General features: G+C 46.5%; 1 protein-coding gene across 1 annotated transcript in view; it reads left to right on the top strand.

The window, feature by feature from the left end:
* SLC17A9 (solute carrier family 17 member 9) overlaps window positions 1–24,017 on the top strand; it is a 45,840-nt gene extending 21,823 nt beyond the window's left edge. Inside the window, exons 5-13 of the mRNA XM_053248959.1 lie at window positions 715–845; window positions 3,120–3,216; window positions 5,867–5,963; window positions 12,179–12,266; window positions 17,377–17,411; window positions 19,223–19,338; window positions 21,410–21,465; window positions 22,717–22,746; window positions 23,245–24,017. Of these exons, the coding sequence (XP_053104934.1) occupies window positions 715–845; window positions 3,120–3,216; window positions 5,867–5,963; window positions 12,179–12,266; window positions 17,377–17,411; window positions 19,223–19,338; window positions 21,410–21,465; window positions 22,717–22,746; window positions 23,245–23,408 (814 nt within the window). The 3' untranslated portion in view covers window positions 23,409–24,017. The remainder of the gene's footprint in view (window positions 1–714; window positions 846–3,119; window positions 3,217–5,866; window positions 5,964–12,178; window positions 12,267–17,376; window positions 17,412–19,222; window positions 19,339–21,409; window positions 21,466–22,716; window positions 22,747–23,244) is intronic.
* The last annotated feature ends 3,458 nt before the right edge of the window (window positions 24,018–27,475 follow it).

Genomic DNA, 27,475 nt, shown 5'->3' with positions numbered 1-27,475 from the left:
GCCCTTGGTAAGAGGTGGAATTGATGGATTTCTGTGACTTCATATGGAAACTGGTGAGGAATTCAAATCACAGAGAATCTTGGCTTTCATACTCTTAAAAGGAAAACAAGTTTCTAGTGCTTCTGGCTGTGGGCATATGGGATGACAAATATGCAGGCTCTGTTCTTGTGGAGTGGAGCTTTTGTGCTTAGACTGGCATCATTTTGTCCCATCTGGCATGAGCATCTACTTCTCTTTTCCCATCCATGAACCTAGGAGCCAGATACCATTCCCTTCCTACCCTTAAACACCCCTTTGCCCTAATCTTAAACATTTCACAGGAACATAGGAAGCTGCCATATACTGAGTCAGACCATTGGTCCATCTAGCTCAGTATTGTCTACTCAGACTGGCAGCGGCATCTCCAAGGCTGCAGGCAGGAATCTCTCTCAGCCCTATCTTGGAGATGCTAGGGATTTCCAACAGGATATTTTTCATTTATTCATATATAAAGAGTTATGGTTGTCTTTCCATTATCAGGTCAAGGTGGCATGCAGCAGTATAAAGCAACAATAAAACTAATTTTAGTCTTAACCCGGGAGTTCTATCATGGTTCCCCAGATGTTGTGGGATGACAACTCCTATCATCCCCAGTTGTCATCCAACAACTTGGAGATCCAAAGTTGGGAACCTCTGGATTATAGGTTGGCAAGCAGACAATTCTTCTCCTTCCAGGACGCTCGTGATGGGTGCAGCAGGGTCCCTCCTCCTGGACTGGTATGGATGGGAAAGTGTCTTCTACTTCTCCGGGGTGCTCACGTTGCTTTGGGTTTACTGCATGTGCAAATATCTCCTGAATGAAAAAGGTAAACATGCCTTTCCTCTCTCTACAAAGCCCACTTTCAACACTGGGCTCATGTGTGAAGATTTCATCGACTCTCTAGTCATATCCACACATTATGTCCAACATGTACAATCTGTGCACAAAGTACACATGTACAGATATTCACATATTGTGTTCAATACATGTACAGTACCATTACAGCTACTATCACAATACAGTAGTATGCTTTCTCTCAGTACTTGTACCTTTGAGGGTATCTGCCCCCAGGTTCACCATTAAAATGAATGCATACAAAAATATGTACATGTATCCAGACATCTGTACAGAGTAACATCTGAAGAGGGCTTCTGTGTGCTGCAATCTGTAAAAGTGCAACTTTGGAGGATGTAACCTGACTCAGCACGTAGTTCAGTCTTGAAATGTATTTCTTTGCAAGAACATAAATACCTCAAGCCAGTGCAACAGCTTGGAGGAGGAAAGGGTATGAGAATTTTAATGGCATAGGAAGTGCTCATAATATGCAACACACAATACTGGCCACATTTGCATGTAATGTGGAACCGTGGGTCCAACAATAGACCCGTGGTTCTACTCCCCCTCACACCGCTCTCCTGTCCAAATTCAGATGTCATTCATTCATTCATTTGATTTACATAGAGAAATATAAATAAATAAGGTGGCTCCCTGTCCCCAAGGGGCTCACAATCTAAAAAGAAACGTAAGATAGACACCAGCAACAGTCACTGGAGGTACTGGAATTTGGACGTCATGGAGAGTACTCTCTCTGCAGTCAGTGAGACTGCAGAGAGAAGGGGGAATTGCCTGTGTGGGCTTCCATCTTGCATGAAAGACAGCCTGCAGTCATGGCTGGAGAGAGGGAGGAGCTCCCTCCCTCAACTCTGGTTGAAGCTGACACAGCCTGTAGTTCCAAATTTGGACGCAATGCAGGCTCCGTGGAACCTCAGGTTGGGGTGATGAAACTCAGTACAACCTGAGGGTTCAGATTGGAGTTTCAGGAAACCTTGGGTCACTCACGTTGCGGAACCTGAGTTGTATGCATTCGGAAGTAACAATAGGTAAACCTCTGTCCCCTTTAACTCCAGATCCATGTTTTGTGCGAATGTGGCCAGTGATTTCCACCCCAGCCAGCCATATCACATAGGAGAATTTTCCACCTTGTGATTAATGAGAACAAGGGTTGCTATTTTCACTACCTTATACCTATTTCTCACTAAGGTGTTAAACTTGTGTCTGGGCTGTGAAACTTTAGACCGCAGATGAAGGTTCACAGACTGACTTCTCCAAACAAACAAAAATCCCCACTGCGTCAAAAATTAGCACATCCAAGAGAAGAGTTCAAGCCTAGCCTTCTAATAGATATCCAGTTTTCTGTTGCAAGTATAGGAGTGGGGTTTGTTTGTTTGTTTGTTTGTTTGCATAAAGAAGGATTCGGTTCTGCGAGCCCTTGCTTGGGCTGGTCACTGCATCTGTCCCTTTGCTTGCCTGGATCTTGCCCCTTTGGACCAGGCTCGTGGGTTGGCAGTGACAATCCAGTGTAGAGTTATGCTAAGGCCTGACTTGTGAAATGGTACAGCCTGGACACAGGCATCCCACTTCAATGACTGCTGGGCCTGTGCTTTTCTTGTCTTTACCTTAAAATCCTGTCTTGTTGTCTAGACCAGAGATTCTCAATGTTGGGTCCCAAGATGTTATTGGACTTAAATTCCCATAATCCCCAACCAAAGGCCACTGGAGTTGATAACTCCAATAACATCTGGGGACCCAACATTGAGAATCCCTGGTCTAGAGGGAGTCTGTACTTGCTTCACAGCAGGTTCTAATTTACCACTAGTAAATTACCTTTAAACCATTGCTGAAGAAGGGCCACCTAATGGCGCAGCAGGAAAATAACTTGGAGCAAGACATTGCTGGTTTGAATACCCGCTGATATGTTCCCCAGACTATGGGAAACACCTATATCAAGCAGCAGAGATATATGAAGATGCTGAAAGGCATCATCTCATACTGCGCTGGAGAAGGCAATGGTAAACCCCTCCTGTATTCTACCAAAGACAACTGCATTGCTCTGAGGTTTCCAGAAGTCGACACCGACTCGACGGCACAACTTTCAACTGCTGAAGAAACCATTGTGCAGTTGTTAGGAGGTAAATCGAACAGTGACTGCTTTACCCAGGCTCCAGATAGTAAAACATACTATAAACATATCCCTACAGTGTGTTTGTGTACAGTGATATTATCCATGGGCTTAGAGTTATTTCTTATTTCTTTTGTGTAGAAATCACCATCCCGTTAGAAGACTTGGCAAAAGGTTTCTCCTTGTCCAGGCAGACCAAAGTTCCCTGGAAACAGTTATTTCGAAAGGCCCCTGTGTGGTAAGTCACTGTCGGCCTCCATCCCTTGCATTTCGTGGAGAATCTACTTTTATTGCTTCCGCCTGCCAGCTGTACCTTTGGCTCCTTTTGCATCTTGACCACAGCTGGTGGCATGAAATCCAAAGAATCTGAATTCATTTTCTAGGCAGTGGGCAAACAGCTGGTCAGGACCCAAAACCCCATAGCTAAAACTTGGCTGGTGGGGAATACTGGTCAATAAAAATTCCAATGGAATGCAATCCTAAGATGCTTTGGTTTGTTTGTTTATTTATTTATTTATTATTTAATTATTTAATTTTTATTTGCAGTATTCATATAATAACACAGAACAGTATAACATAATAACACAGTACATTTAACAATCATGTTTTCCATATATCACAAGACAATCCAAAATCAGATCTAGTACTGTTAATATAATAAATATAATCTGCCCAAATATGGTGGAGCTGTGATTCTACTCTCACAACCTGCGTTAACCTAATCTTATCAGCGATCTTTTCTAAGAGCGCAATTGACCACACCTTATTATACCACTGCTCAATTGTTAATTGATCCAAATATTTCCATTGTTGAACAATTAGTGTTTTCGCTGCCAAGATTAAAAAAGTTAAAAGTTCCTTATTTTTTAACTTGGCATTATTTCCTACAAATATATGTAATAACCCTAATTCCGGAGAACACTCCACATTTTGTCTCATTATAGTTCTTATTTCTCCCCTATAGTTCAGGAAGAGGTATCTAACATTTTGGGAATACTGGTGGTCTATTATTCTTTTAGATACCTAGGTATCAATGTTACTAAAAATTTCAATAAATTATTTAATAATAACTTTATCCCAGTCTGAAAAAAATTAAGTAAAGAGATGAAACGTTGGTGGACTGGTTGTGGGGACAGGACATATTAATATATTAGGATGGATTGCAGCTGTAAAAATGAAGGTTCTTTCAAGATTTAATTTTTTTCTTCAATCTTTCCCAGTGGAAATTCCTGATAGAATATTATCCCTAAGGCAGAGGAAAATTGAAAATTTTTGTGTTAAGAAACTGCTGATTAATAGGAAGACTGTAGATAGACCACGGAAGAAAGGAGGATGGGGAATTCCAAATTTAAGACTGCACACCTTGGACATATGATTTCATTTTTATACTAGAAAACTCAACTAAACAGTGGGTCCAAATAGAGAATGTACAAGAGGCAGATTTTTTTTAAGACAAGTTCTTTTTCATTCAATATTTTCTCAAAAAATAGCCAAGATTAACCATTTATTTACTAAAGCCATATTCCAGATGTCAAAGAAAAGATATAAGGAGTTGATAGGGACTAATTCCCCATGAACACCTTTAAAGATGTATTTTGACCCTGGAATCAATATGTTTTGATTCAGCTGGATTTATTGAGAAAATATGGGTTATATAGATTCAAAGATTTTTTTTAATGGGGAGGGGTTATGTAATAGGGAACAGATGGAGCATCAGATAGGTTATCAATTACCATGGTTATTTTGGTTTCAAATTAAATCTATTTTGAGTAATAAAGAGATAGTAAATTCAGTAATTCGATCAGTTATACATTTTGAAAAATTAATTCTGACTGGCCCTATCAGCCAAAAGGGATAGTTTCCAAAATTTATATACTTCTGTTACAATTAGAAATAGGGGACCCTCCAAGAGTTTTGAAGGATATTTGGGAAATGGATTTGGGAAATCCTGTAAAAGAGAATAAATGGCAATCATTATGGAAGTCTGGGGGATTCCTTTCAATTTCCATACAAGAGCTACACTGGAAGATATTACATTGGTGGCATTTAACTCCAGTAAAATTAGCATATATTTCTCATAATTATTCTGCTCAGTGTTGGAGGGGGTGTAAGCAAAAGGGAGCATTTTATCACATGTGAAAAGGTGGTATGTTCTTGGCAAAAAATATTTGGAGAAATAAGATGCTTTGGCATTTTAAAACTTAAGTTTCTAGCCCTCATGATAACTCATGTATGTTTGAGAATTTGTGGATTATTTGTGGATAATAAGTTTGCAAAACAAAAATTGTTTTTATTCGTGGATATTGTAAGTTTGGAGATGCTTTCTATTCTTTTGATCTTATATTATTTTCATTTTTCTCTCTCACCTTTGTATCTTTTTATCTTTAAAACCAATAATTTTTTTAAAAAAGAGAGAAAATCTGAGCAGTGCCCCTGAAAGCTCCAGTACGTAAGGGGTAAAAAGACTGTGCTATTTGAATAAGGACACACCCCTCCTTTCAATCACTTGCCACTAGCTGCCAATCCTTATTGCCTGTTAGCCCCGCCCCCCCACCTTTTTTCCTGCTTCCATGCTGACCTTTACAAAAAAGAAACCAGTTAAAAAAACTTGAGAATGGTCAGTGGGATATTTCTCCCACTCTGCTGCCCTCTGTGTGCCTGAAATCCACTGCCTGAAATGGTCCCCTCAAGGTTTCATAGTCATTTCACTTGCTCTGCCTCATTCCTTGAAACCTGTGTCTGTTGAAATCTGTTATGCATAGTGTACCTGGTTATCTGTTATGTCTACATGAGATTTACATATCAGGCAGTATAAAAATATGATTGATAGAATGAATAAATGAATGAATGAAAGTCTAGTGATGAATCCTCCCATTGTTTATCATCAGGGCGGTGATAACATCTCAGCTGTCTGCGGCCAGCACCTTCTTCACTCTGCTCTCCTGGCTACCAACTTTCTTCAAGGAAACGTTCCCCAATTCAAAAGTAAGCTGACAGGCACACCAGGAAGTGGGGCGAGTGAAATGTTCCCCGGTGGCTGTGACTGACCCCTCACCCCCAAGCACGGGTGTAGTTTCCTGCTCTTGGAAGGCTTGCCAGATAGCGACCTGGGAGATCTTGCCTGACTCTTAGAGGTCCTAGGCAATGGGAGAAGATGCACTTACTGTACATCCCACTCTGCTCCTTCATGGGTCTGTTTGCCCAGCCTGTCTCCTGTAGGTTAAAACTGTCCCTGCTTGCAATAGCAGGTGGGAGAGAGGAGGATGGTGGAAGGGACTGGTGGAAGGATGAAGTGGGTGGTCCGGTGGATGCATCTGCTCCTACTGCCTTGGAGAAAGCATTTATTACCTTATTCATTCAAAATAATATTGCCTTTCCACCAATAATGCACAAGGTGGTATGCAAACGAAACGGACATTTAGAGGGAAAAGCATGATCTCTGGGACATGGTCTGGCAGCTTTAGCTCTCATTAGTATTTATTTATTGATTTATTTTTTTTTACATTTTATATCCTGCTCTTCCTCCAAAGAGCCTAGAGAGGTGTACTACATACTTAGGATTCTCCTCATAAAAACCCTGTGAAGTAGGTTAGGCTGAGAGAGAAGTGACTGGCCCAGAGTCACTCAGCTAGTATCATGGCTGAATGGGGATTTGACCTTGAGTCTCCCCGGTCCTAGTCCAGCAGTCTAGCCACTACACCACAAATAGCTCTGCCCCATGATGATTCTTCTTAGCCAGAAGCATTCTGGGTATTGCTGTCCTTGTTGGTTTGTTTGTTTTAATTGTTGGAGATACAAGAAGAGATTATCTTCTGGATACATATAAGCTCCATCTCTTTATGGTTGCATTTTGGTTTAGGACATGGTTAACTGCATATCCTGCTGTAGTAGTGCAGCACTACTGTCACTAAACATGTGCTCATAGAGAAGTCTGGTAAACATGCGCCCTTCATGTTTTAAGTAAGAAACTTTGTTTAGTCTTGCAGTTAAAACCCTACCAAATAAAAAAACCCAGGGCTGTGAACTGAAATAGTTAGACCCATTATGGTAAAACTGCACCACCTACTGATCAAATATGCACCCTACAAGGAAATTCTTCCTGCCATATATTGGTGTTTCTCAGTTGCCCGACTGGGACACCGTGCTGGCTTTCGGACTGCTTTAGTCTTCCTTGAGACAAAGAAGAGCGAACCTATTTTGCATTATTTAATTTGTTTATGCACAGAGTACCTCCAAACTTAATGTTGCGGTACTTGGATTCTGATGTCAACATTGAAAATTAGAATATTTTCTAATATTAGGGTGTTGCTTTTAATGTCCAAGATTTTATTTATTATTTATTTATTCGATTTTTATACTGCCCTTCCGAAATGGGTCAGGGCGGTTTACAATTAAAAACAGAAAACATTAAAACCAATTACAATTAAAACAGAAATATAAATATGAACACCAATTAAAAACATCTTAAAAACAATTAAACTATCAGAACAATTAAAACCCTGAAAACCAGGTTAGCATTAAAACAATTAAAACTAATTAAAACCCTGAAAGGCCAGGCCAAACAGATGGGTTTAAAGGGCTATCTTGAAGGTCAGTAAGGAATTAAGATTGCAGATTTCTGCTGGGAGTTCATTTCACAGCCCGGGAGCAGCTACAGAGAAGGCCCGTCTCTGAGTCGCCAGCAAACGAACCAGTGGTAACATACCGGTGGTAACTGGAGACGGACCTCCTCAGATGACCTTAATGTGCAGTGGGGGTCATGTAAAAGAAGGCGCTCTCTAAGATATCTTGGACCCAAGCTGTTCAGGGCTTTAAAGGTAATAACCAGCACTTTGCATTTTGCCCAAAAACATATCGGCAGCCAGTGTAACTGTTTCAAAACAGGCATAATATGGTCTCTCCGGGTTGCCCCAGAGACCAATCTGGCTGCCGCATTCTGAACTAACTGAAGTTTCCGGACTACGTACAAAGGCAGCCCCATGTAGAGTGCATTGCAGTAGTCAAGCCGGGAGGTTACCAGCTGGTGCACCTGAGGTCATCCTCCTCAAGGAATGGGCGCAGCTGTTGAATCAGCCAAAGCTGATAGAAAGCACTCCGGGCCATGGCCTCCACCTGAGATACCAGGGTGAGGCCTGGGTCCAGGAGTACTCCCAAGCCATGCACCTGATCCTTCTGTGGGAGTGTAACCCCATCCAGCACAGGAAGATCTAACTCACCCCTCAGATTCTGAGCCCCCACAATGAGCACCTCCATCTTGCTTGGATTCAGTTTCAATTTGTTATTGTCATGGCTCAGACTTCAGAATCAGAGGAATCAGAGCAGGAGGACTCGCCTGCTAGTGAGCCACAGCAACAAGACTTGGCAGAGAAACCAGACTCTGGAGCTGAAGATTCTCAACAGCTGCCAGACTTTGTTTCTGATGAGGAAGAGCCTGGGATTTCCCCTGTATTGAGACGACGTATCAAGAGACAGGCTCAGTGGGACTCACGCAGGTGCAGGAGATCACAAGAAAGAAAGTCAAACTGCTGACTCAGGGAAGCCTGATTGGTTGTTGGTTCTGTGGGACCATATATATTCAACAGTCTCCCATGGCTGAGTTGCTGTTTGTAACTTTGCTAGCAGCTTATAGTGTGCTCTTGCATAGTATATCTTTTCCGTGTTCCAATTTGTCTTGTCTGTACTTCCCTGCATTGTTTCCTTTATTCCTTGTTCTGTGTCCTTTGCTTGTTTCATTCCTTGTTTTGTCTTTTCCTTCCACTTATTACTCAGTTATTGTTAGAGGGGGGTACCTAGTTTCAGTTCAGGGGACTTTATTCATTTACTGTTTTCTTTGCGAGCCTTTTATTTTCCTTCATCCAGTTTCGTTGCTGCTTTCTGTTTACGTTCATGGGGTTGTAAATCCTGTAGGGTTAGTCGGGCTATCAGTTTATGACAGTTATCCCTCATCCAGCCCATTACTGCCTGTAGGTAGGCATTTAGAGAATGAGTGCCATTTCCTGAAGATGGAAAGGAGAAGTAGATTTGGGTGTCATCAGCATACTGATAACACCCAGCACCAAACCTCCTGATGATCTCACCCAGCAGTTTCATGTAGATGTTAAAAAGCATTGGTGACAGAATGGAGCCCTGGGGGACTCCATATAAGAGCTCCTGTTTTGAGGAGCAACTGTCACCAAGCGCCACCATCTGGAATCTACCCGAGAGAGATAGTAATGGAACCACTGCAAGGCAGTGCCCCCTATCCCCAACTCGTGATCTAGAAGGATACCATGGTCAATGGTATCGAACAGCGCCGAGAGATCCAGAAGATCCAGCAGAGTCACACTCCCTCTGTCGATTCCCCAGTGAAGGTCATCCATCAGGCCGACCAAGGCTATCTCAACCCCATAGCCAGCTCTAAAGCCAGTTTGAAATGGGCCTAGATCATTAGTTTCCTCCAAGACTGCCTGGAGCTGGTTGGCCACCACTCTCTCAATCATCTTGCCCAACCTAGGGAGATTGGAGATTGGCCTGTAGCTGTCCATCACTAAGGGGTCCAGGGAATTCTTCTTTAAGAGTGGTCTAACCATTGCCTTCTTCATATAGGGGGGTACCCTACCCTCCCTCAGCAATGCATTTATGATATTAACTAGGCCACCTCCAACAATCTCCCTGCTGGATAGAAGCAGCCAGGTCGGGCAAGGATCCAGAGAACAGGTGGTAGGCCGCACCGCCCCAAGCAGCTTGTCCACATCCTCAGGAGTCACAGATTGAAACTGATCCAATCTAATACTGCAAGAGGGATTGCTGGACACCTCCTCCATAGACCTTGCCGAAATAGTGGAGTCCAAGTTCGCCCGAATACAGGAGATCTTATTTGCAAAGAACCCATTAAAGGCATCACAGCAGAGCAACTTCGGGGACTGATTGAAAGTAGAAGGAGCAGGAACCAAACTCCTCACAACCCGGGATAGCTCCGCCGAGTGTGAACCTGCACCAAGATTTTGGTGGATGTCTAAGGAAATTAAAATTACTAGGCCATGGTGCCCATGATTGGGTAGTCTCAGGTTGGAGATGGACAATAGCTTTTTTTTTGCAGATGTCAAGGTGGAATGTTTATGGGGCAGGTGCAAGAGGCACCCACACCTTGTTGGGGTCCTAGATAAGGAAAGGGCTCATGATGTTGAGGAGGAAGAAGTGGGGAGAGGGGCAACAGAGAAAGCCGTCATAGAAGAAACAGCAGTCCTGCCGTGGAGGTGGCAAATGGCTGGCTTACACACACACACACACACACACACACACACACACACACACACACACAGACACACACACACAGACACACACACACACACACACACACACAGTTAGCCTAGCGAGACCCTCTGCTGTGGTGGCCCAAAACTACCCTCTTAACCTGGAGTGAAACATTTATTTTATGTTCTGAATCCCCCCCTCCTTGTGTGTGCCCAAAGGCACTTGCGTCTGCATGCCAACCTCACACATCCCAGGAAACAGCTGGCAGGAAGATCAGGGACAGAGGTATAACAGGGCAGGCAGCCCTTCCGGGGCTCCAACCACACCCCCTTGTGCATGATGTCACACGCAAGGGGCGTCACTGGTACACGCATTGTGTGCACCTGGCAGGGTCGCTGGGGATGAACACAAGCCACCATTCTCCTCGCTACGCTTCTGAAGAAGATGCTGTGTTGTCCCAGACCTAGCACTAGTCACCTTTTGAAACTGCTGTGTACTGAGTTAGGCCTTTGTTGGTTGGCTCTTGGTTCATCTAACCCGGTGCTGTAAGGCCCTTTCATAGCCTGGCTACCTGTCCTTTTAATTGGAAATTGGAGCTTTTGCATGCAAAGCATGATAACTGCATGGAGGAGAGGTCTATCGACGGCTACTAGTCGGAGGGCTATCAAAGGTGGGATGCCTCTGAGTACCAGTTGCGGGGGAGTCACAGCAGGAGAGAGGGCATGCCCTCAACTCCTGCCTGTACACTTCCAGCGGCATCTGGTGGGCCACCGTGTGAAACAGGATGCTGGACTAGAGCCAGTGTGGTGTAGTGGTTAGAGTGCTGGACTAGGACCGGGAAGACCTGAGTTCCAATCCCCATTCAGCCATGAGACTTGCTGGGTGACGCTGGGCCAGTCACTTCTCTTTCAGCCTAACCTACCTCACAGGGTGGTTGTGAGGAGAAACCTAAGTATGTAGTACACTGCTCTGGGCTCCTTGGAGGAAAAGCGGGATATAAATGTAATAAAAATAAAAATAATAAAAATAATTAATAATAATAGATGGGCCTGATCCAGCAGGGTTGTTCTTATGTTCTTCTGTGGTCTAAGTAGAGGCAGATCTCCTCATTTCTCAGGCGGCTGGGCAGTCCCATTTGTAGGGATCATGGAGTGTGGCCTGGCCTGGCCCATCAGTGGAAGGAAGCTTCCTCAGCCGGTCTCCCTGAACCCTGCTCCATTGGTCAGAGCTAAAGGATTGCACAGGCTGCTTCCTGCCTGACTCCCTCAGGCCACCCATTCAAGGCCCACTGCTTGCTTGGTCTGGGTGTGCCTGTCCTTAGGTTGACATACAGGGCAAAGGTCCCTTTATTGTATGCCTGCCCAACACATGGAGCACTTCTTGACAGCTCTCTCCCCAAACTGACTCCTTTCTCTTAGTGAGGACAGTACAGTAGTTAAATGGAATGCTCTATTAGACTGTAATAAAACTGCATACAGCTGCATTCTCACTAAAGTGGTGAACCTGTGTCTGGACGTGTCCCTCTAGCTGGGTGCTCATCTAGATCAGGGATTCTCAACATTGGGTCCCCAGATGTCATTGGACTTCAACTCCCATAATCCCCAGACCCCTTGGCATTTGGTTGGGGATTATGGGAGTTGATGTCCAATAACATCCGGGGACCCAACGTTGAGAATCCCTGATCTAGATGAATGCTGCTCCTTTTTAAAAAAAAAAAAAAAATCCCTCCATGTAGAAAACTAGCATGCCAGGGAGAAGATTCTAGCTCAGCCTCACATGCTAGTTTTCTATGTGCAGGAATTTTTGTGTTTGTTTTGGTGCGGGAGCATTCCATCATCTGAGTCTCCATCTGCAATCTGAACAGGTGCAGGCCAGAGACAGACTTACCACCCCATGAGAATCGAGCCTTGGTTAAAGTGAATGAACTAACAGTTTGTGCTTTTGCTTTTCTTTCTTAACTCCTTCAGGGGTGGGTATTCAATGTTGTTCCTTGGCTGGTAGCCATTCCAATGAGTTTGTTCAGTGGATTCCTTTCAGATCAACTCATCAATCAAGGTAATTTGCCCTTTCGTTCTGTAGTTGGAGCACTTCATAACAGCATGGAAGAGAGCTAAAATTCAACAGGTGTGGTTAATTCTAGCATGAAGTCAGGGGATACTGTCATTTTTTCAATCATGGGGAAAGTTTCATTGCCTGATTTTCTGCTTGTCCTGCACTTAGGAACATAGAAAGCTGCCTTAAACCTAGTCAGACCATTGATCAATGTAGCCCAGTATTGTCAGTGCTGACTGGCATTGACTATCCAAAGTTTTAGGCAGGAGTCCCTCCCAGCCCTACCTGGAGATGTTAGGGAGTGAACTTGGGAACCTTCTGCATGGATGAGGTAGGAGGAAGAGCCCTCGTACCCAGCGTGAGCCTCACACGCAGTCTCTTCCTCCCCTTCCAACCTTGCTTTCCCATCGCGGACAATCAAAAATCAGTTCTCCCAGCTCATGACCGTATTATTTCTTGTTTACACAGTCAGACAGGTGTTATTGACTGGTTTGTTTTATCCAGACATCGAGTCCTTCCCAAGGACCTGGGATGGCTGAATTTTATTGTCAATTGTTATAGATATTGTCGCAGAATATAGGCTATTCCCAGTAAAGCTGCTTTTTGTAACTGGCTGATGGTGATTTCTGTGGCCCCTATGGTGTCGAGGTGCTCTTCAAGGTCTTTTGGAACTGCACCCAGGGCGCCAATTACCACTGGGATTATTTTGGTCTTCTTCTGCCACAGCCTTTCAATTTCAATTTGTAGATCTTTGTATTTTGTGATTTTTTTCTATTTCTTTTTCTTCTATTCTGCTATCCCCTGGTATTGCTATGTTGATTATTTTAACTTGTTTTTCTTTCTTCTCGACTACAGTGATATCTGGTGTATTGTGTGGCAGATGTTTGTCTGTTTTTTTTTTAAAAATTATTATTATTATTATTATTATTATTATTATTATTATTATTATTATTATTTCGATTTCTATACCGCCCTTCCAAAAATGGCTCAGGGCGGTTTACAAAGAGAAATAACAAACAAATAAGATGGCTCCCTGTCCCCAAAGGGCTCACATTCTAAAAATAAACATAAGACACACACCAGCAGCAGTCACTGAAAGTCCTGTGCTGGGGCTGGATAGGGCCAGTTACTCTCCCCCTGCTAAATAAAGAGAATCACCGTGGTAAAAGGTGCCTCTTTGCCCAGTTAGCAGGGGTTAGACCGTAGGTAGGATACTTGTCCTACCCTGTTGAAGGTCATGTGAACTGCCTAAGAGTATGATCCATACTGGCTCTGTATGTGTTTTTAAATATCCTTTGTAGGATATATAGTCATCCAAATAGTGAGGTAAATCTGGTCTTTGACGAGGTCGCACCCCCCCCGAAAGACAAAGTCCTCAGCTTCAATGTGCTTCTGAACCTGACGCTGTCTTTGGAGGCAAAGATGGCAGCGGTGCAGAGGTGCTGTTTGCCAGCTACAGCTGGTATGCCAGCTGTGACCCTACTTGGAGAAGTCAGACCTGACCTCTTCCACTCATGCTTTAGTAACATTCCTAGTAGTAGTAGTACTTTATTTCGGCCCTTGACCAGAACATAATAAAAATGTAGTAACATTCAGATTGGACTACTGCAATGCACTGTACATGGGGCTGCCCTTGAAGATGGTTCAGAAGCTTCAGCTGGTCCAGAATGCTGCTGTAAGGATGCTTGTGGGCACAAGTCACTTCATGAGTGCCACACCCATCTTGCTGCAGCTTCATTGGTTACTGGTCTGCTTCTGGACTAGATTCAAGGTGCTGGTCTTGACCTTTAAAGCTCTACGCAGCTTGGGGCCGGAGTACCTGTCGGACCGCACTCGCCCATATGAACCTGCCAGTGCCCTCCACTAAGCATCTCTGGCCCTGCTCATGGCCCTACCACTAACAGAGATTGGGTTTTTGGCGGGGACCAGAGGCAGGGTTGTGGCCCCTTGACTTTGGAACACTCTCCTCAAAGAGCTTCGCCATGCTCCCTCCCTCAGTGGTTTTTTAAAAAACACATACAATTAAAAACACATCTTTTAAAAGAGGCTTTTAAAATTTTTTATCTGCTGCTTATATCCAGTAGGGTTTTTCAGTTCTCAGTTCAAATTTGTAAAACAAATTGTAATTTTAAATGTGGATTTAGCCTGGTCTTTTAACTTGTTTAACTCTATTAAGTGTTTGTTTTACAGTGTTTATTTTACACTAGTGTTTTCAAGCCCGTTAAAATAACGGGCGCTAGTAGGGGAGCGTTTCGCCACTGCCGCCAAGAGTGCCCCACTCCCTCTTGCCCTTTCCCCTCCCCCCTGCCCCACTCCCTCTTGCCCTTCCCCCTGCCCCACTCCCTCTTGCCCTTCCCCCTCGCCCACTCCCTCTTGCCCTTGCCCCTTCCCCCTGCCCCACTCCCTCTTGCCCTTGCCCCTTCCCCCTGCCCCACTCCCTCTTGCCCTCCCCCTCCCCCCTGCCGCACTCCTTCTTGCCCATCCGCCTCCCCCCTGCCCCACTTCCTCTTGCCCTCCCCCCTCCCCCATGCCCCACTCCCTCTTGCCCCTCCCCCTGCCCCACTCCCTCTTGCCCTTTCCCCTCCCCCTGCCCCACTTCCTCTTGCCCTTCCCCCTCCCCCGCCCCACTCCCTCTTGCCCTCCCCCCTGCCCCACTCCCTCTTGCCCTTGCCCCTCCCCCTGCCCCACTCCCTCTTGCCCTTGCCCCTCCCCCTGCCCCACTCCCTCTTGCCCTTGCCCCTCCCCCTGCCCCACTCCCTCTTGCCCTTGCCCCTCCCCCTGCCCCACTCCCTCTTGCCCCCCTGCCCCACTCCCTCTTGCCCCCCCTGCCCCACTTCCTCTTGCCCTTGCCCCTCCCCCCTGCCCCACTCCCTCTTGCCCCTGCCCCTCCCCCTGCCCCACTCCCTCTTGCCCTTCCCCCTCCCCCTGCCTCACTCCCTCTTGCCCTCCCCCCTGCCCCACTCCCTCTTGCCCCTCCCCCTGCCCCACTCCCTCTTGCCCCTGCCCCTCCCCCTGCCCCACTCCCTCTTGCCCTTGCCCCTCCCCCCGTCCCACTCCCCCTACCCCACTCCCTCTTGCCCCCCTGCCCTCCCCCCCTGCATTTTTAAATTTTTATCTTACTGGCCCTCCGCTCCTCCTCCCGGGTGGCAAACAGTTTGCAGTTTACATTTTTGGAAGTGGCGAGGGGAAGCAGCAGCAGGAGGTGGCGACTGGGTCCGATGCCGGCCGCGGCGGGCCTGCCACGCCACGCAGCCTGCCATGGCCGCTGCCGCCGCTTGTCCGTTGTTGTGGCCGGCTGCCGGACAGCCACCGCTCCCCCCATTTCCACCTTCAGCCCCTGGTATCGGGGCCCACTGTGGGCTGCCTGTCCGCTGCCGGCCCGGCCCCGCAACCACCAACTGTCGCCCCTCCGCGGCCGCCACCATGGGCCCCACTCGCCGCCCCATTGTCCCGTCGCGGTGGCAGCGGCCGCCATCAGTCCCTGGCAGCCCGCCACGGCCGGCATCGGCTCCAGTCGCCGCCGCCGCCTCCTGCTGCTTCCCCTCGCCACTTACCGGGACCCAACATGGCCGCCCGTGTCCCTGCGGCTGTATCTTTCCTCGGATGCGCATGCCCAGAACGGCTGAGAAAGACACGGGCAGGGACACGGGATCAGACTCAAGCTCTTTATTATAGAGGATTGAATCTGTTTTGTTGATGTTGTGAACCAACCAGAGCAGTAGTGTATTGGAGGGGCAGGGTATAAATACTTCAAACAAACAAACAATTGCCCTCTCCACCCCCAGCACAGTACCTGCAGTGACTGTTGCTGGCGTCTTCTTATGTTTCTTTTTAGATGGTGAGCCCTTTGGGGACAGGGATCCATCCATCGTATTTCTTTATTATTTCTCTGTGTAAACTGCCCTGAGCCATTTTTGGAAGGGCAGTACAGAAATCGAATGATTGAATGAATGAATAAATAATGAAAATGATATAGAGCCACTCGAAAGGGCATCATCCCTCAGGAGAAATGGCAAGAAGTGAGAAACGTCCTGTTATTGCAAAAGGGCTCGACAAATTTTGCTCCTGAATATTCAATCGAAGAATCAATCAACAAAAATCTCTGTTGGAGAATTTTCACTCCAGTCCGATACTGAGTCAGACTCTGGTTTCATCTGGCCCTGAATATGGCCTCCTCTGACTGGCAGCAGCTCTCCAGGTTCTTCAGCAGGAACTTTCCCACCAGCTGCTCCCTGATCCTCTTGGGCTAGAGATTGGACTCGAGGCTTTCTGCATGCCAGGCCTGTCCTCTGCCACAGAGCTCCTTCCCGGATGCAGGTGGCCCCAGGTTTGATAGCCACTGAGATAGGATTACGTAGCTGACCTGGAAAAGACCTCTGCCTGAGATCCCGTAGAGCTGGTGCCAGCAGAAGACATAAGGCTAGCTGGACTCGTGGTCTGACGCAACATTGGGCAGATATTTATAGCACTAGCAATAGCACTTACATTTATATACCGCTCTATAGCCGAAGCTCTCTAAGCGGTTTACAATGATTTAGCATATTGCCCCCAACATTCTGGGTGCTCATTTTACCGACCTCGGAAGGATGGAAGGCTGAGTCAACCTTGAGCCCCTGGTCAGGATCGAACTTATAACCTTCTGGTTACAGGGCGGCAGTTTTACCACTGCGCCACCAGGGGCTCACCAGGGGCTCACCAGGGTTTACACAGAGAAATAAATAAATAAGATGGACCCCTCTCCCCAAAGACCAATAAGACCCCAGTCAGCAGATCTTTGGTGCCGTATTAAAACCAAAACAGAAAAGTGTGTGTGTGGGGGGGAGAGAGAGAGAGAGGCTGCACATTAGCAATAGCACTTACTTACATTTATATACCGCTCTATAGCCGGAGCTCTCTAAGCGGTTTACAATGATTTAGCATATTGCCCCCAACATTCTGGGTACTCATTTTACCGACCTCGGAAGGATGGAAGGCTGAGTCAACCTTGAGCCCCTGGTCAGGATCGAACTTGTCACCTTCTGGTTACAGGGCAGCAGTTTTACCACTGCGCCACCAGGGGCTCATATGTTTATAGGTTTTGTATGACTTTCTGACAGTCTTTTTCTGCTTTCAGGGTACAAAACAATCACTGTCCGTAAATTTATGCAGGTGAGAAGGAATGTGGATCCTGTAGCAGGGCTGGGTGACTGGAACTGGTTTCCATATGTGAAAGAGACTTTTGACCATTGCACATTTATGTGAAGTTGTTGTCGTAAACATTAGGGATGTGCACAGAACTGGCGGGGGCTGGTTTGATGGTGGGGGGTGGTTGCTTTACGGGCAGCGGGTGGATGCACTCCAGCCCCCCGGCTGCATTTCCCCCACCTGCATATGTCTCGCTAAAAGCCCGTCAGGGCAGCAGTGTAGCTCCCTGCCGCCCCGTTCCGACGTTATCCGGAAGTAACTGGAAGTAGCCGCTGCAACTGTGTGCGTCGCTCATGCACATGCATGAGCGCGATGTGCATGTGTCACGAGCAACATGCACAGTCATAGCCGCTACTTCTGGATAATGTCGGAGCGGGGCGGCAGAGAGGTACGCTGTCACCCCAATGGGCTTTTAGAGAGATGTGCGCCTGCGGGGTAAATGCGGCGGGGAGGGGGAGTGCATCCTCCTCTGCCTTTAAAGCCACGCCCGCCCCCCACTGTTGAACCCTCGAGCCGGGCAACATTTGAACTGGTTTGGAGGCCCATAAAATGGCCTTGGAAACTGTTCGTGCACATCCCTAGTAAACATTGGCCAACATCCAGACTACTGCAGTGTTTGTGTACGCACGTGGCACTAGTGCAAGGATGTGGCACTAGCCAGGTGTGCTAAGGATGGAGCTTGTGTTCCAGTTTAGTGTTGATTAGTGAGTTTCTTCTTGAAAAGAAGAAAAGAGGCCATGCCTATAACCTGTCCAAACTATACCCTGGTACTGTTACGGGTACTAACAGAGGGTGTTTGTCTCAAGGCTAGGGGTGTTGATCAGGATAAATGGTTCCCGGCATGTTTGATGTCTTACTCGAGAGAGAATCTCACCTTGACGCACTTGCACAAAGTGTTTGCGCTTGCACAACAAGGTGGTGTGCCTCCTGCCGTGAAACCTCCTCTTCATTCCTTTTGCAGGGAACTCTTGTGCAAGAGCACAACTTTGCAACTACATGATTTGCTTGCGCCACTTTATTAACTGTGCAAGCACTGTGTTAGTCTGGATGTCAACTTGGACTGAGAGGCAGTAGCAGCCTGTACAGGCAGAGCACGGGGCGGTGAATGGGCTGCAGGTACAGCTCATTCCCACTTGCCTCGTTCTGCCTCAGCTGCCTCGTTCTGCCTCGCCTCCCCCGGTGCGTGGATTGCTCATTCGCCCAGTTCCCCCTCCTAGGTAAATGAGCAGCCTGCCTGCCTGGGATTAACATGGTGATGGGGAGGCGAAGCAGAAGGAGGCTGCTGGGGCAGGGAGTGTTGAGTTGAAGGAGCCATACCTGTGGCCTATTTACTGCCACCCCCTGCTCTGCCAGCATGGGCCACTTCCTACTGGGAAGGCTTGGTTGATATCCCTACTCTGCATGAAGCTCCCTGGGTAACCTTGGACCAGTCGCTCTCTTGCAGCCTGGCCTACCTTGTAGGACTGTTGTTGTGAGTTTAAAAAGGGAGAGGGGAGGGTATGAACTGTTATGTACCTTGGCTGCAATAGGGACACTTGGATGGCAAGATGTCCCATTGAACTGAGTGGCACTTACTAGGGGGAAAAAAGACCTTCACAGGATCAAGTTGCAAGAGTACTTTCTCTATTCTTGTCAGGCATATTGAAATGGTGGGTTCTTAGGGCTGATGGTGATTGGGTGGTGGTCATGTGGGACTGGATTTGCTCTGTAAAGATGGTCACTGCTCCCACCACACCCACACTTCGCTAATTCATTTTATTTTGATCTTCTTTAAGGTTGTTGGCATGGGCATATCCAGTATTTTCGCCTTGTGCATAGGTCACACCTCTAGTTTTTGCAGAGCGGTCATGTTTGCATCTGGCTGCATTGGACTTCAGACCTTCAACCACAGGTAGCACATTCTCCTAACTGAACACCTTTCCTTAAATGCATATGGTGCAGGTGAGCCAGTGTGTTGCAGTGGGTGGGCTTGGGTCAGTGAGACTTGGGTTCAGATCCCTGGCCAGCCATGAAGCTTGCTGGCTGGACTTAGGGAACAAAATCACTCTCTGCCTACTCTACCCTACCCCACAAGGTTGTTGAGAGGATATGTTGCCCTGCACTGCTTGAAGGAAATGTGATCAACAACACAGACCTATTCACACATTCTACACACAGTCTCTGTACAGTGGCTGATATACTGCACAATGTTACACAAGTGGTGGAATGTAATGTTCACACACTTGCACAAGAGTGCTGTTGTGCAAGTGCCAAAATTATGCAGAGTTCCATTACAGTGAAGTCATCCTTCCTATATAATAAAACCCTACGGTACCTGCGTCCGTGTCTCTTGCAGGTGTTCTGCGCATGCGTGGCGCGCGCGCTGCTCCGCTGGTGAGGAGGCCACTCGGATCCCCAGCGGCAGGGCTTAAGAGCCCTCCGCCGCCGCTACAGCCCCCAAGAGCAGCCGCTCGGATTGGGCCGCATCTGTGGTGCCACCCGGAGCAGCCACTCTGGTGGCGGGGAGGCTGCTCGCTACCCTGGATCCCCGGTGGCAGGGCTTAAGAGCCCTCCGCTGCCACTACAGCCCCCGGGAGTGGCCGCTCGATTATGCCGCGTCCGCAGCGCCGCTGAGGGAGGCCGCACCCACGGCCTCTAAGCAGGGGGCTGCCCTTGATTCTCGGTGGGGGGGCTTAAGAGCCCTCCGCCGTCGCTACAGCCCCCAGTGCAGCTGCTCCTATTAGGCCTGGCCACGTGCTCCTGACCGGCCTAGGAGCTGCTACGGACGTCCTCTCTCCAGCGAGTCAGAGAGAGGACTGAGCCGGCGCAGGCGCGCAGCTGGCTCCCCTGTTCACAACTCTTCTAGCGCCCGTTAATGTCACGGGCTTAACAGTCACTAGTTATATATAATGCACTGTTGTGCAACTCTGTGCAATCTTGTGCTTGTGCAACAGCACTGTTGCACAATTACGCAAACATGTCCCACCATGTGCGTAATGCTGCACAGTGCATCAGCCACACGGGTACAGATCAGTACAGGAGAACCTCATTAATCGTGGGTTCACTATCTGTGGTTTAGTGTATCTGTGGTTGGGTAATAGACACTGGACCTCGGTATATGTGGGCAGGGGGGAGGTAAAAAAAAAAAAAGGTTAGATCTACATATCCATGGGTCCATTTTGATATAGGAAGCCATTTTATGGCTCATTTGTTAAAAAGGGGTGCAAAAAATAGCATTTTTTGGCCAATTTTCAACTGCTGGGAGTATTGCTTGACTGCTGGGGACCCATGGAGCATGTAGGAACTCCCCTCACATTTCTAGGGCCTTTTAGCCCCATTTTTTTTAAAGGGCAAAGAATTGTGTTTTTGGGGTGATTTTCAGTTGATTTTTGACTCCTAGGCGGCATTCTTGGACTGCTGGGGACCCGTGGAGCACATTAGGCCACCCCTCCTGCATTTCTAGGGATGTTTAGCCCCATTCTTAAAAGAAAAACTTCCCCCCCAAATGGTGATTTCCCTCTCCTGGAACCTAACCCCCGCAATTCTATAACAACGATGACCCAGAATTCACGATTTCCATATCTGCAGTAGTAGTTTAGAATGGAACCCCTGCAAATACTGAGGTTCTACTGTATGCAATTAAAGTTATTTATATTGAGCACAGGTACAGCAGTACACTGCCGATCTGTATTCTGCATTTCAGGGGGCTTATACTCAGCTTCACTTTTAAAATGAATGCAGGTCCAGTCATTCACACAAACACATTTGCAAGTGTACAAGTATCTGGATGCAAGTACAACATAATGTCTGAAAAGGACTTACATCTCTCCCCAATGAATGCTGGCCCTGGCCAACAGTAATATCCAATTGATTATGCTACAAGTATCGTAGGCACTTCTCACACAGCAGTGCGATCTTATTCACTGTTTCCTGTCTCTAGTCTTGAGTGTAATTCATGTACCTTTTCTTCTTTTTCTGAACAGTGGCATCTCGGTCAATATTCAGGATCTGGCTCCTTCGTGTGCTGGTTTATTGTTTGGTGAGGATAAATTATTTTCTGCTTTTGTATTCAACCAGGAAACGGTTTTAAAAAGATGTACTAATGCAGAATAAAGTGCCAAGACAGGCAGATCTCTGTGGCGTATGCTGGATTTCCCTTATCATCCCAAAGCCCAGTTTTTAACTTTGGAGATGGCAGTTGCCTGTTTTCTGGATTAACATGGATTAGTTACCCCCTTCAACATTCTTACACCTGGTCAGAGTGGTCCAAGGGTGACAAGGTAGTTAAAGAGCATTAAGAAGTAACTAATCCATGTTAAGTGCTCTCCAAAGGTTGTGTGCATTTGCTCTCTGCATGTGGCAAACTGAGGTCTTCATTACATGAATTGTTTTTGAAGGTGTTGGTGGGATGCCATGGGCTAATGGCAAGGTCTTGGACAAGTCACTTATTATCCTTCCTCAGTTCCCTTCATATTGGGGTGTGTGTGTGACGTTTTGAGTGCTATCAATTTGGGGGGCAGCAAACCGTCACTGGGTGACATTGGATGTTTGGGGATTGGGAGTCTGGAGGGAGGTCCAAGGGAGGCTCTGGTGAAGAAGGGCTCCAAAGAAGAGGGGAGCAGGTTGATAGATTAAGAGGGAGGAGCTTGTTCAAGGCCAGGGCGGTCCTTTCATGAGGCGAGGTGAGGCAGCTGCCTCAAGCAGAGGAATTTGGGGCCACCAGCAGGGCGGCGGCAAGATGCCCTACCATCAGAGCAGCTCTCTGGGACCAATCTGACTTTTGCAAACTTTGCAAGAGGTTCCTCTCCTCACACCCCTTGCAAAACGTGCCTGAGACCACAGGAGAGAAGAGGAGGTTTCTGGCAACCTTCCTCATCCCACCCACACCCCACCGTTATGCCACTTTCAGAACTTGCAAGGGTCGGTTCTGAAGGGGGACTGATGCTCACCAACATCATGGGGCAAGGCGTTTGGCATCTTGACTCCAGTGCCGCAATACCTTGGGCCATCCCTGGCTCAAGGCATAGAGCAGGGGTTCCCAACCTGGGTTCCTCCAGATGTTGCTGAACTATAACTCCCAGCACCCCCAGCCTGTGGCTGGGGGATCCTGGGAGTTGTAGTTCAGCAACATCTGGCGGAACCCAGGTTGGGAACCCCTGGCATAGAGTCTGGAAGCAGATAGCAGATGAGCTTGTGCGGAGCAGAGAGAGCAGGAAGGACAAGGGGCATGGTACTAGCAGCAATGTATATTCTTTGGAGTCATGCCTTGGCTTCCTTTCCTTCTCCATAGGTGTGGCAAATACTGGTGGAGCCTTATTAGGTAAGCTATCGCCTTGGCATTGGTTCACCACTCTGACAGCCCTCCACTAAGGTGAATCGACACTACAGACTTTAAACTGGTTCAAAAAGCATGCCCTCTTTCCCCCGAAATGAAGAATCTGGGAGGGGGCTAAGGATCTCTCGCAAACAATCCTCAATACTCTCAAGAAATTCCAGTTCCCAGGTTTCTTGAAGTGGAAAGCCATGATAGCCATAATTGTATACAAGTTGATGCTGGTTTGTAGTGTGCATGCACTTGAATTGATAATTGCTTGTTTTTCCCAGAGCAGAAACGAAGGGATTAGGTAGAGAAGGAGTCATCCGACTTGGGTCCGTAGATGATATTGCACTACAGTTCCCATCCTCCTCCTTGGCTGTTGTGGTTGGAGATGATGAAGGGAGTTGTAGTCTAGCAATATCTAGGGAACCACATTTGAGAACCCGCTGAGTCAGAGAAGTATCCAAACTGCTGATTTATTTCATTTCTGTCTTCATGCAGGTGTTGTCTGTGTGTACTTAGCCGGACATTTGATTGAAAGCACCGGGTCGTGGATATCTGTTTTCAATCTGGTGGCAGCCGTGAATGCCCTTGGGCTTTGTACATTTCTGATCTTTGGCAAAGCTGAAAGAGTGGACACAGACTCTGCCTATGTGGATTTATAAGATCATCTGTGGACTGGATTAGGCAAAATATGCCAGGAAGGTGTCGGAATGGAAATGCCAGGAAAGAGAATTTACGCTGAACACTGATAATTTATTGGCCACACAATGAAGGAAATCCACACATTAACAAATTGGCTCAGAGGTTATGCAGTGACCTACTGATCTTTTAACTCCCTTTTATTGGTGCGCCTTTTGACCCAGTTTTCTGCTGAGCTGAGAAATGGTAACATTGCCAGGTTAGCAGGGCTGTAGGCTAGATGCAGTTAATTTCCTACTGGAATGCCACTGTTTCTATTACAAACAAATGCCAAAGAAGTCCAGCCCTGTAGGGTTGTTGCTAATTGGTACCTTAGTTAGCAGCACCAATAGCATGAAGCCCATGGGCTGGACAGTCCATTAAAAGAGAACGGGCTTCCTGCAGCCTCCCTGGTGGTCTTCCAAGTTGCTGCTGTAGCATGGGAAAACTGGAGGGTTTCTGTACGGATAATGTGTACATTCTGTTTTGGAGGTCCTTTAAGCTGTCATTGTGAATTGCAATCAAGGCAAAATACTCAAGCCCAATTTGGGTTTTTAGCTGTAACTCTGAGCCTTTTCAGATTATGTGAGTTTTTCAATGCAATAATGTCTTAGTTGTTAGTTCCTTGTTGCATGGGATCCTGACCTCTTTCCTTCAGACAGAGCCTTTATTATCAAGGAAAGTACATGTTCCCAGCACTCAGGCTGCAGTATTTTTCCCTAGGAAAAATGCAGTCCTACCTTTCTCTCCACTGCCTGCAATTCACTAGTCTGACCAGTAAAACCAGGATTGGTGCCTGAAAAGCCAGTGAACTCAAGTGTGTACCGTGGTTTTCCCCATGCTATATGAGTATGCCCCTGAACTGTCAGATTCCATCTTGGATCTGCTTGCTGTGACTCCTCCCTTTTGCCCTGCTAGTGTGCATTTTGTAGTTTAAAGTACTGTGTGGCATTGGCTAGTGACTGTAATGTCACTAGAGGTGAGCAACATGTTCAGCTCCCCTCCTACTCTAGGCCCATGTCATTTTGCAGACACATTCAAAAAATGTATTTTGTATAGCAGTTTCTTTACTTTTAATTCTTTAGGGACTGTGTATTCCATTGTATCAAGCGAGGACAGGAGTGCTCATCTGACCCTTTCAACAATCTAATCAAGAAGGAAAGTGACAAATACCAGCAAACTATAGATAGGCGTAGATACAGTACTATGGAGATCTTGCTAGAGGATCATACAAAAGGACATACTGTAGCGCACTCATAGGATTGTGCAGATAAGACTTGTCAAGGAGATGGCTTGGATTCACCTTCTGGCCTTCATTCTTACCCAGGGTCTCTGGGTAGTAATATCCAGACTTAAAAGGAAAAAACAGATCCATGAGGATGCATAGAATGTCTTCTGAAGGAGCAGAATGGCGCTGAGCCTTTTATCAGTTCTGGGGAAATCAACACAAAGGAGTAAGTCTATAGCAACCTATGCTAGCTTCTGGTTTGAATCAAAGTTCACATGTGGTGCCATCAAGCCTAAAATGGGCAGTGATCTATCCCCTGCTTAAGAAGCCATTCATTGACCCTGTGAATTGGGACAACTATCAGCTAGTCTCCAATTTGACATTCAGAGGCAAGGTGCTTTGGTGGGTGCTGACGGAATTCCAGAATGAAGCAAACTATCTTCATGCTTTTCATTATGGCTTTCATCCTGGTTTGGGGACTGAGACTTTATTGGTCCCTCTGGTAGATGACTTATGTCGGGAGCTAGACAGGGGGAGGGCATCCTTGTTGGTTCTGCTGGACCTCTCAGCAGCCTTCGATACCAGCAGCCATGGTATCCTTCTGAACTGTCTTGCGAGGATGGTGTTAGGAGGCACTGTTCTGCAGTAGTTCTGTTCTGTTCCTTCCTCCAGGGCAGGCTGGGAGTTTTGCTCATCTCCATGGCCTTTGGCTTATGTTGTCCCTGCAGGGATCCATTCTGTTCCCTGTGCTGCTTAACATCTATATGAAACTGCTGGGGGAAGTAATCTGGGGCTTTGGCACTGGATGTCACAAATATGTGGATGATACCCAGCTTATATAATTTCAGTGCTGTCTCTAGGTGGAGATCTAGTAGATGTGCTGAAACAGAGTTTGGAGGCCACGAAGGGCTGGATATGGGCCAACAAAGTGGAATTAAATCTGGGCAAGATAAAAGCTCTTCTGGTCAGCAGAACTGCTGCTTCAGGAATGGTGTATCAACTTATTCTTTTAAAGGGTAGCACACCCCTTCCTTGAAAGAGCAGGTTCATAGCTTGGGAGTAGGGATGTGCACGAAATCTGCCTGAATTTGAATCAAATTCAAATTGATTTGATTTGGAACCATTGAACAGAGTGGAGATTTGTTTGAATCAGTATTCTCTCTCTCTCTCTCTTTTTCATCTGTGTGCAGAATGAGTTTTGTTCTGGGAGGAGGTATCAAGGCAGTGTGCACGCGCATGTGCATTCGAAATGAGGCCTTCTTGGTTCAACCTGAGCAGGATCTAAAATTAACTGAGCGGACATAAAAAAAAACTTTGTGAGTGCACGCATGTGCACACTCCTTAGTGGGAACACTGGTTTGAATCTATTCGAATTCATCCAAATTTGAATCAAGTTGAATAAAATTTAAGTGAATTCACCCAAATTTGAACTTAGGTGAATTTGAAATGATTTGAACAAATTTTCACTCTGCTCAGTGGTTCCTAATCAAATCAATTTGAATTTGATTTGAATTTGAATCGAATTCGAGTGGATTTCATGCACATCCCTTCTTGTGAGTCCTCTTAGAACCAGTGCCCAGGTGTCTGCTGTGGCTCAGGGTGCTTTTGCCCAACTTTGGTTGCTGTGCCAGTTGTGCCCATTCTTGGACCACTTAGAGCTGACTAGGGTGATTCTTGCTGTTCTACATCTTGATTAGATTACTTTAATACACTGGCCTTGTTCACATGACTGTTAACTGGGTAGGACAAACATCCTACCCAGCCCCAGGAGCTGTGGACACTACTGATTATCTGTCGTGTGTGAGTAAAAAACAAGGTAGGCGGGAAACATGATAATCTGCTTAGTGGCAGCTGGGTAGGATTGTTTTTCCTTCTACCTCATTCAAAAGCTAGGAACAGAATCTAGGATCACACTCCCTAGTGCCTACCTTGTTTTTTACTTTCACATGACCGAAAATCAGGAGCACGCACAGCTCCCAAAGCTAGTTAGGACATTTGTCCTTACCCAGTTAGTGGTCATGTAAACAAGTCTAGCACATTGGCTGCCCTTGAATCCCCTCTGGAAGCTTCAACTGGTCAAAAATGCAGTCGCAAGACCCTTGAAAGGGTCAAGATTTATGGGCCACATAATACTGGCCTTGTGGAAGATGCAATACCAGTTTGTTTCTGAATACGATTCAAAGTGCTGGTGATTACCTTTTAAAGCCCTTTGAGATTTGAGACCAGTGTAACTGAGAGTTCACATACAGCTCCCAAACCCTGGTAGAACAAAGTTTTTGATTGTGTGAATGACCACATACTTTTATTGTCCATAGTTTTATTGTTTTATTATGAATTTTAATTTTGTAAGCTGTCCTGGGAAGGATATAAACCTGCACACACACACACACACACACACACACACACCCCAATGGCAGAGCATCTAGCATTTTGGAAACTGTGACTCTAGCTTAGCAGAACTACCCCCCTCCTCCTTTTTAATTTCCAAGGTTTTCAGTTTGTCTTTCACCATCACTTAGATTTGATATTTATTTATTACCATGTATTTATTACATTTCTATACCGCCAATTAAAAATAAATAAATCTTAAGGTGGTTTGTAACTCATAAATAATTAAAACCAATTAAAACAAGTAAAAACAGTTAAAACAATATAGTATGAACATTGATGTTTGGGCAAATTGCCCAAACCGGAGTTAAGGTAGGAAGCTCCTCCTGCTGCTTAAAGCTCATTCGCTGGCACAGCTTTCAATCCTGGGTCCCAGAAAGCCTGTGTAGCCTGTTTCTGCCCCCTTCCAGGCTCGGCGAACACAGCTCTGGCTCA

This window comes from Hemicordylus capensis, chromosome 4 (assembly GCF_027244095.1).
Source record: "Hemicordylus capensis ecotype Gifberg chromosome 4, rHemCap1.1.pri, whole genome shotgun sequence".
NCBI lineage: Eukaryota > Metazoa > Chordata > Lepidosauria > Squamata > Cordylidae > Hemicordylus > Hemicordylus capensis.
This window is presented reverse-complemented; position numbering and strand designations above follow the sequence as displayed.